This window comes from Ylistrum balloti, unplaced genomic scaffold (genome assembly GCF_031769215.1).
Source record: "Ylistrum balloti isolate Yb309-2 unplaced genomic scaffold, AGI_CSIRO_Ybal_v1 Utg370138, whole genome shotgun sequence".
Taxonomy (NCBI): domain Eukaryota; kingdom Metazoa; phylum Mollusca; class Bivalvia; order Pectinida; family Pectinidae; genus Ylistrum; species Ylistrum balloti.
In genome coordinates, this window is record NW_026782146.1 from 1,111,770 (window position 1) to 1,122,756 (window position 10,987).

General features: G+C 36.3%; 1 protein-coding gene across 1 annotated transcript in view; it reads left to right on the forward strand.

Annotated features, from left to right (window-relative positions):
* Positions 1 to 7,322, forward strand: part of LOC132550645 (integral membrane protein GPR155-like) — a 43,099-nt gene extending 35,777 nt beyond the window's left edge. The window contains exons 16-17 of the mRNA XM_060214736.1: positions 1,615 to 1,755; positions 2,031 to 7,322. Coding sequence (XP_060070719.1) covers positions 1,615 to 1,755; positions 2,031 to 2,247 — 358 coding nt within the window. The 3' untranslated portion in view covers positions 2,248 to 7,322. The remainder of the gene's footprint in view (positions 1 to 1,614; positions 1,756 to 2,030) is intronic.
* Positions 7,323 to 10,987: the final 3,665 nt, after the last annotated feature.

A 10,987-nucleotide genomic window follows, 5' to 3' on the forward strand; every position in this document is an offset into this window, starting at 1 on the left:
AAAACCTCTCAATAGATTGAGCAGGGTATGTCAGGGTGAGGGTAATTCTGTTACAGATATTTTCTAGTCTATAGGTCATCTGACCCAAAGGTCATAAACTATTTCTTTAAAACCCTACTCCTCTTATATATTTTGGTGGATTTCAACCAAATTTGGTCTGATGCATCATTGGGTGAGACTTATCATTTCTTGAATTCAGAATTTTGATTTGATCCCTAGGGGTCAAGGGAAAGGGCTCCAAATGAAGAGGTGCTAAAATTAGCTGTTAAATCCTATTCCTAGACAAATTTTTCTAAAGCTCAAAAATTTCATTGACCCCTAGGGATTTGGTAATAGGGTCCCAAAAGGCAACATTAGGCAAAATTTTGCTTCAGAATGCTATTCCTTTTTAATGCCAGTGTAGATTTCAACCAATTCGGGTTTGAAGATTATTACAGGTGGGTTATCATTTCTAAGATTTAGAAACTTGATTTCACCCTTAGGGACCAGGGGGTGTTGGGGTCCGAAATGGGGAAGTTATTATGTTTCAAAATGCTATTCTTTCTAAAAGCTTGAATGGATTTCAACCAAATTTGATCTTAAACATTTGTTGCAGGTGGGTTACATCATTTCTTAAATTCAGAATGTTGATTCAACTGCTAGAGACCCCAGAGAAATGGTACTCTTTGTTAATGTTTGAATGAATTTCAACCAAATATGATCTGAAACATCATTGAGAGTAGAGAAACATTTCCTTAAATTCAGAAAATTGATTTGACTCCTAGGGACCTGTTTGGCAGGGCCCCAAATGGGAAAGTTAGTCAATGGCTTTGCTTCAAAATGCTACTCTTCCTTACTGCTTGAATGGATTTATACCAATTGTGGTCTGAAATATCATCATGGGAATTCATCAGATTTGTCAGACAACCATCTGCAAATACTGTGGTTTGTCCATCAATTTAATGATTGTCAGATGAAGGCCATGGTCCTCTTGTTCTAATTTTTCATTCTTTGTTATGCCTAAATTTTTGTTTTTCTAAATTTCATGATAATTATTGGAAATGAAATAGATAATATATTGCCTATTACCTTCTGAGAAGTTACAATAGAATCAGATGAAGGAATAGGAGATAAAGTGTCCATTTTGAATGCATGATGTGCTGCCGTATTGTTGTGGCTGTGTGTATTGTAATGTTTTGATTTTGTATCAGATGTATAAATAGGTACAGGATGCATGAGTTATCTACATGTTGCATGTGATTTGCTGGGATTGATTGATATTATCGCCTCGACATTCTTGTCAATAAATTCTCATTGACCTATACATTTAACACATTCATTGAAAATTCAGACTAATTGCCATAGGGTTATGAGGCTGGGGTTATTGAATGCGTAAATGTCAAGCCATGAACTTCTCCAAGTTTCTGCTATGATTTTGATAGTAAACCAATTAAATTCAGCTTTATCTAAAATTAAATATATGGTTATGTGAAACGTACCTTCAAAGCGTGTATCAGTTAAATCTTACATGTAAAACTACACAGAATTATTTGTTGTAGGTTAGAAAGCTTATTTTGCCAGTGTCAGACATGAAATGTTTCGTCGTTTTTGTTACACATAATTGTGATGTTGTAGGTGGCGGCGTTTGGTGTACGGTGTAGAGAATGTCGAGATACCAGATCGGGAAGATCTAGATGAGAAAACACATCATTTGTGTGAACAATTTCTCCGTTACCATAAGGAAAATTGTATCAAGGACATCGTTAGTGACAGAGTGTAAGTATTCCCTGTAGAATGTGGTGGAGGATTAGGCAGAACATATGACAGGTATTCTTTATCAACAATATTAACTCCTTAATTTTGTAGAATAAGATTGATTAGGATACATATATGAAATTGATCATCAAATGGTATGATAGTCTATAGTAATTTTCCATCCTGTCCTATGAGTGTTGTTGGAATGTCAGATGTCAGTACTTCTGTCTAACACATACACTGGTGAATTGTGAAGTTACCTGGATTTACATTAAGTGACACTTTCATTTATACAGGTACAGACTACAGGAATACAAGGCAGTGTTTACAGGTCAAGAAATGTGTGATTGGCTGATTGAGGTTGGGCTGGCTCAGGACCGCAGTGACGCAGTCACATACGCACAGTCTCTCCTGATAGGCCAGGTGTTACAACATGTGACAAAAGAACATCATTTCCATGACATGCCCTACTATTACAGATTTTTAGATGTTGACCTGGAGGAGTTTCCTTAAGGAACTTGTGATGTGTGGATGAATATTGAGACTAATCGTGTATAGAATGATTCTAGATTGAAATGACTGTGATTTCATCAGGAGATGGACAGGATGTTTATAAACCAAGTTATTTTAATAGAAATGACTTTTAGCTGGGTATTCTACTCAGCATATAGAATTGTTGCTGAAGTTCAACATGTACGCATATCATCTGACCAGTTTCTTTCAACATTTGTCCAACAACCTCTGTGGACACTTGACAGCTGTCTTACAACCTCTGTTGTTACCTTTCAACTGTCTTACAAGCTCAGTGGACACTAGACAGCTATCTTATAACCTCTGTTTTTCACCTGCAATTTTGTTATTTTGATATGATCTCAAAACACTTAGTTCACAGAGATGCCTGCCATTCATCTTCATTCCTTGTCTCCAAAATAAATTTATGGTTTCATGATAAAAATGAGCTGATCTTCACATAGGTGAGATATTGATATGACTGCTCAATTTTATTGTGGATGCTGTGCCCCTGTATTTTGATAATTTATACTGATTTATGCCTTTGTTGATATTGTATGGAGGAACCTCAGAAAATCCCTCCAAAAATCCTTGTTGTTGTTGCTGTTGTATTCATTCAAGAGAAATGCACCAGAGAGCTGGTTGGAGTCCATCCTTCACTCTTGTCCAAAGGAATAAATACAAATTCTGTACAAGATGTGTTAGCCATTGATAACTATCATTTATCTCAACTGCCTGAAGATGCATTGTCTGTCATCAGCTTTTCTTTAAACAGTTTCTTTTCAATAATTAAGAGACCCAGGGATTTGATACTGAGCAAGAATCATGCTGCGAAGAAGAGATCCTCAAATGAAAGACCTTGACAAATTTCAAAGTCATCAGTCGAATGTGTTAACATATATTTTACATGTAACAAGCTTTCTGTATTAAGCAAGAGGCCATTGGTGATACTATTTGTCTGGTAACATGTTTGTGTAATGGACTTCCATGTTTACACACACTGGCTTAATGCAGAACAGGAGAGAGTGATACAGGCCCGAAGTAATATATAAATTGACAGATGGAAATGTAAATATCTTTTATTTATTTCACTTTATCATAACCTTACATTGTGTATATTAACTTTTTATTGCAATAATTATTTGTTTAAATATTTTTCTTAAATATCAGAAAAAGCATTTGCTGTATCACCAAGGTTTGAATAGATAAATTAAAAATTATAAGTATATTCTCTGAAATAGGGTAAAACTGATTAAGTATTAAAGATTAAAGTTAACAAGAAATTAATGTAAATCCTTAGCGTACTCATTTCCTCAGAGAAAAAAAATGTTACAAGATGCCAGTTGTGTAAAAGTGGATCCAGTTAGAAGCTTTGACACTGATGTGTTGTTAAATCACTGGTTTTTGTTCAGATATGTAATCCTATCCTCAGGATATGATATATCACATAATCGCATGTTATCCTGAAGGTATTTTTGTTTGCTTGTCTTTGGCTGTTATAATCATACTCTGGTAAATGAAAACCTGTTGCTACAGTTCCAACTTGATGGTTGTAGTTTAGCATCATAGCAGTTACAGAAAAAAAAAGTGGAATCACATATTTAAAGATAGACCCAGAATATGATAGCAAATTTTGAAATGTGTGCAATGTTAATTTCCCTGTTTGAATCAAGACACCCACTCTTCCAAATGTCTGTTTGAACTACTGAACCTCAATGAATGTACAGACACACTTTGTGTGTGTGATATAAAACATTCATAATGCCATGACTTTCATTGTCTGAACTTTACAACGAAATAAATCTGATGATGATGATGTCCAAGTTGATCACAAAAACAATTTCTACATGTGCTCATAATGTATTCCAACTGGTTGGATGTCCCCAAAATTTAGATATACCTGGCAGCTGTCTTACAACTGGTTTGATGTCACCCAAAATTTAGATATACCTGACAGCTGTCTTACGTCTGGTTTGATGTCACCCAAAATTTAGATATACCTGACAGCTGTCTTACGTCTGGTTTGATGTCACCCAAAATTTAGATATACCCAACAGCTGTCTTGCAACTGGTTGGATGTCACCCAAAATTTAAGTATACGTTAAATGTTGTTTTACAGCTGAGATCATGCTGAAAACATCAATTCCTTGGCCACCTAAACTGCTAACGTATTTGAGGCCAAATTTTTAATGTGCAATTCCTCGTGGTAGTTGAAAGTACAGACCATACGTGAGACTTTCACATAATTTTTAAGCCCATTCTGGTATTAATGTGCAAACAGATGTATTTTGCCTTCCTTTGATTAACTTTAAACTATTATTTACTGTAGCCATGGAAAGCTCATTTAAGATCTTGTATTTCTTTAACTGATGTCTGACAGTAATTAAAGGATGAAAATGTGACTGGAAAGTGAGGATAACTGTTTGTAAAGAATACCTCTTGGATGTTACTAAAACTTAGATGATATGACTACATATGATTTCCTTCACACATCTTCATGCATCACCTAACCTAGATCTACTGTGGCAAAAGATATTTTTCCAGTGTACTGGTATCACAGTTACCATGAAAAGTTGTTTAGAGTTTATATTAAATGTTACTGTGCTCATTATTTTTGCTCATTTGATTGTTTGATAAAATATACCCCAACTTCTAAATATATAGCTCGCATTTTACGTCTCCGTTGTAAATATTGGTGTGCTCTGGACTTCATGGTAAGGTGACCTTATTCTATAGTCATTAAACTGGTGCCACAGATTTAAGGTAACAAGTTCGGCTGAGAGATATATAGACAGCTATACACTTATATGAGCTTATACATGGGTGTTACCTGGTAAATTTTGTTTTGTTTTATGTTAAAACAAATTTAACTTATAAGTGATTTTTCATTTGTGTCTATAGGTGCTGTTTTAAAGTTGATTCTCTTGTGTACCATTCATGTTATGTTTATTTTGATTTGTACTATCTGCTGCCTATTTTTAAAAATTTTCAGACACGGGTAAAAATATCCCTTATGTGTACATTCCTTGCCCACACTGTAATCTTTCTTATTTTGAACACGCTTACTAAAAAGCTTAATATATATGTATATATATGACACATTAGAATGGATTTATGTCAAGCATATGACTGTGTACTATTTCACATAGATATACCTAGCATAAAACATCTATTCAGTCTGATACTGATATATAAATATCAGAAAAATATTGAAATGAGATGATCAGTAGAGCGTGTTCTGTAACAGACGAGTACACAAGGGTGAATCCATGTCTATTTACACTAGTCATGTGTTGGTGTATGTTGATAAGTTGGAAATATTGGTCTATACAGTACTGTATTTATTCTACAATAAGTCCAGGGTCCAACACTCAAAATCGGGGGGCCCTTAGGGCTGTCACTTATTATTACTCACTCGAAGCCAGTGGATGGACTTGTTACTGGAATATATTATTGTTTTTTAGTTTAACTTATGAACTTATTGCTAGATGAATGTTACATATTCCAGCTTATTATATATCCCATGGCTCTCCTCATGCTGTGCTGGACACCATGATGTGCTCTTAAACTGGAGAGACTGGAAGTGATTAGAGTGTTTGCTTGTCCAATATAGACATTTTTTATGATTAAGTAAAAATGACAGTGTACGCATTTGTGTTCTAGACTCAAGTAGAGATTCTTAAGAAAAGGAATTCTAAATACATAAGATTATCATAACTTAATGATAAAATGTAACTACGTTTTGTTAGGAAATTTTGAATAAGAAATTGAATGCCATGTTTGATCATTATCATTGAAATACGTGTCAACTTTCCAAGCTTTTGCAGGCTGTTGATTCTGATATATTGAAATAAACAGAAAAATGACAAGGAAGCTTGATGCCACACTCAGGCAAAAACACTTTATTTTGTGTATTTTACAGACTCATCACCTCTGCAGGTACACTTATTTACTTATTTAGTGAAGAACTGTAACACCACATGAATTTCACATACAACAAACACACACTACCAGTCAAAGAAACACAACAGGACACCTTAAAGGGTAACATAGGACTCACACCGGAGCGTAGGTGCCCACACACTCCTGCACTCCCCCTCTCCTCAAAATGAATAGGACCTCTTCCCCATTTCTATACTCTGCCCCATACCTACAACCTATCTTTCCTACCTCTCCCAGAAGTCTTCCTTTCCTCTCACCCCTCCCTTTAACACACTTAGGATATCCCATAGCACTCACTCTGTCAGTAGGTAACCTTGTAACAAGTCTGTTTCATTAACCACTTACTAAGCTCCTACTAACACCTCCAACCTCTTTTGATACTTACCTCACAGTCACAAAATATTATCATATAAACATCATATAACTGTACAGACACGAAAAACAAATCACCACCAGCACCTTACTAACAACTAAACCACAGTCCATCGGATGGGACTCAAAATGGTGACCCGTGTGAGAATGTCAAACTCGCACGATAAAGATCCCTCTGGTTTTTCAAAGCAGGCATTATAACGCCGGCCCAGAGGTTATGGTTAGATTAGCAGTAGGGACTATTTATTAAATAATTTTGAAATATACTTTCCTCATAGAGAAATTTATTTAGTGTAGGATCCCCTCCCTCTCTCTCTTTTCTTAACCGGTCCTCTTGCTTTGATGTGCTTAGTATTAGGCTAGGTCTACAATAAGGCTCAAGAGTCATCTTCTAAATTACAGTTTAGAAACAGGTCAGATAGCATAGAGGGCCCCTCTCTATCTCATCTCTGTAATTCATTCTCTCCCATCAATCCTTTTCCTATCTACTCTTTTTCCTATCTTCTCTTGTCTGCTGAAAGCCTGAAGGGCATAATAGTGGACATAAAACCTGTTAAATAGGTATATGATATATTGTGAGATGTTGTATGTATATCTGTGTCAATGTAGGATTATTTGGTGTGTTTATTTAATGGTATACACAAATGTATTGTTGTCCAACACCAATGCAATTCCCAATAACTGTTCACAAAAACTGATCAATGATTTATGTTTTGTTTCTTTTCTGGGGAAAACGATGAATAAAACTTAATTATTTCTTAGAATGTTGTTGATTTTAATTGCACAACAACTTCAGTTAAGTACAAAGTAGCACTTTATAAGAGAAGTTTTAAAAGTGACCCTGTTCAGCGTTAGGCTGTTTAAATCGCATATTAATTCAGTCTATTACACAAGAGATTCATCATAATATTGTCTTCATAAGGTTTATGTTCACAAGAAATCACCAGAGGAACTTCACATCCATCATCACATCATCTGCACACTACAGAAGTCTGACACCAGTACAGCACCTGTTTTGTCAGCAGTAATGACACTACAGAAGTCTGACACCTGTACAAAAACCTGTTTTGTCAGCAGTAATGACACTACAGAAGTCTGACACCTGTACAAAAACCTGTTTTGTCAGCAGTAATGACACTACAGAAGTCTGACACCTGTACAGCACCTGTTTTGTCAGTAGTAATGACACTACAGAAGTCTGACACCAGTACAGCACGTGTTTTGTCAGTGGTAATGACACTACAGAAGTCTGACACCAGTACAGCACCTGTTTTGTCAGCAGTAATGACACTACAGAAGTCTGACACCAGTACAGCACCTGTTTTGTCAGCAGTAATGACACTACAGAAGTCTGACACCTGTACAAAAACCTGTTTTGTCAGCAGTAATGACACTACAGAAGTCTCACACCAGTACAGCACCTCTTTTGTCAGCAGTAACGACACTACAATGGTCTGATACCAGTACAGCACCTATTTGTCAGTAGTAATGACACTACAGAAGTCTGACACCAGTACAGCACCTGTTTTGTCAGTAGTAATGACACTACAGAGGTCTGACACCAGTACAACACCTATTTTGTCAGTGGTAATGACACTACAGAAGTCTGACACCAGTACAGCACCTGTTTTGTCAGTAGTAATGACACTACAGAGGTCTGACACCAGTACAGCACCTGTTTTGTCAGCAGTAATGACACTACAGAAGTCTGACACCTGTACAAAAACCTGTTTTGTCAGCAGTAATGACACTACAGAAGTCTCACACCAGTACAGCACCTCTTTTGTCAGCAGTAACGACACTACAATGGTCTGATACCAGTACAGCACCTATTTGTCAGTAGTAATGACACTACAGAAGTCTGACACCAGTACAGCACCTGTTTTGTCAGTAGTAATGACACTACAGAGGTCTGACACCAGTACAACACCTATTTTGTCAGTGGTAATGACACTACAGAAGTCTGACACCAGTACAGCACCTGTTTTGTCAGTAGTAATGACACTACAGAGGTCTGATACCAGTACAACACCAGTTTTGTCAGTAGTAATGACACTTCAATGGTCTGACACCAGTACAGCACCTGTTTTGTCAGTAGTAATGACACTACAGAAGTCTGACACCAGTACAACATCTGTTTTGTCAGTGGTAATGACACTACAGACGCCTGACACCTGTACAGCACCTGTTATGTCAGTAATAACACTACAGAAGTCTGACACCGGTACAGCACCTGTTTTGTCAGCAGTAACGACACTACAGAGGTCTGACACCTGTACAGCACCTGTTTTGTCAGCAGTAATGACACTACAGAGGTCTGACACCAGTACAACACCTGTTTTGTCAGTAGTAATGACACTACAATGGTCTGACACCAGTACAACACCTGTTTTGTCAGTAGTAATGACACTACAAAGGTCTGACACCAGTACAACACCTGTTTCGTAAGTATTAATGACACTACAGAAGTCTGACATAAGTACAGCACCTGTTTTGTCAGTAGTAATGACACTACAGACGTCTGACACCAGTACAGCACCTGTTTTGTCAGTAGTTATGACACTACAGAGGTCTGACACCTGTACAACACTTGTTTTGTCAGCAGTAATGACACTACAGAAGTCTGACATAAGTACAGCACATGTTTTGTCAGTAGTAATGACACTACAGACGTCTGACACCAGTACAGCACCTGATTTGTCAGTAGTAATGACACTACAATGGTCTGACACCTGTACAAAACCTGTTTTGTCAGTAGTAACGACACTACAGACGTCTGACACCAGTACAGCACCTGATTTGTCAGTAGTAATGACACTACAATGGTCTGACACCTGTACAAAACCTGTTTTGTCAGTAGTAACGACACTACAGACGTCTGACACCAGTACAACACTTGTTTTGTCAGTAGCTAGGGTCCTGAGTTATATCAATATTCCATGGACACAAGTTGTAAGTAAAGACACTGACGACAAATGGTTTTGATTGTTGTATTTCGTTATGACAACATGTTAGTGTATTGATTATGTGATAAAACATGACATACAATGGTTATTGGACCATATTGCACCGAATAAAAAGTTTGGATTAAATGATACCACGTAACATTATAAACTGAAATTTAACCGAAATTAGACTATTTGGGAAATCATCCTTCGCGGGCACCATAACTCTGTAGTCGAACGCAACCTGAAGCTAAAGTGACGTCTGCTGCAACAACAAACATGGCAACACTTGGCAGATCAACAGACAATGTTCAATGTTTCTAAAATTCTCGTCGACAAAGATGCTGTCAATAAGCCTACTAAATGTACCATCGATGCTGTCGATGTCTTATTTCATTGAATCCGGGAGACAGAGATTGGTGTCGGTAACTGTAGTCCAGGGGATATAGCTGCATTGTTGTAGAATTTTTAAATAACAAAAAAAGACACGTGTGTGAACAAGCCTGATGATAAAGAAAGCATGTGCCTGTGTACTACTATGTTATTGTGAACAATTGATTACAGAAGAAATGTCGCATACTATCTACTTGTTAATAAAATTATCGAGCAAACTTGACTTCTGTTATGTTTTGTTCGGTATAATATAGTAAGTATGGCCCTCTGTGTCGGAATACATCCCTCAGCAAAATAAGCCTACTAAGGGAGATAATTCTGGATGTATTTCGGGACACAGAGGGCAAAAATGGTATATTACATTTCGGGATAAAAATCTCATTGTTTCTCCTATTGAATGACTAATGTACTATAGTCATTCTTAAAAAGATTGTTTTACTAATTTCTTAAAGGGTTTTAGTGAAAAAAAGTGATTAAATACGAAATTCTAATATTTTCTATATCCAAAATTAAAAACAGTATATCGGAAATTCACAGCCATTAGATTTGATTTTTGTAAGCCTGATCATACAGTTTAACATTTCTGTTGGAACGTCATTATCGTGATACTTTGAGCATCATTCCTGGTCTAATGTTTAACATTATATATGTTTAAATCACCAGTGAGTAGGGAGTGTTAGTGACTGATTTTATTACATTGATACAAAGCATTACCAGTTTTTGATATTTTACATGACGACGTGTAAAGCAGATCGTCCTCTGTTGATAGAAATTAGAAGTCTTCGAGATTATCTTTGGCATAATTGATAAAGCATATACCTGTAATGTATCTTTAATGACATAATACCTGGGGGCATACCCTATCGAATATTTCGAAAATTCTATATTAATTCTTGATATGTTTCTCTGACAAATTTATTTCATTTATAGAACGATGATATCATGATTTTATGTTATTTGTCATGGAGAGTTGTGAGTCCATGTCCTTCACACTCTGGTGTAGGACTCTTAATATAATAACTTCTATTTTATACACTTTATACACTTCTTGATTTTAGTATAAACGTTAGTTACTTTGTTAAAGTATTCAT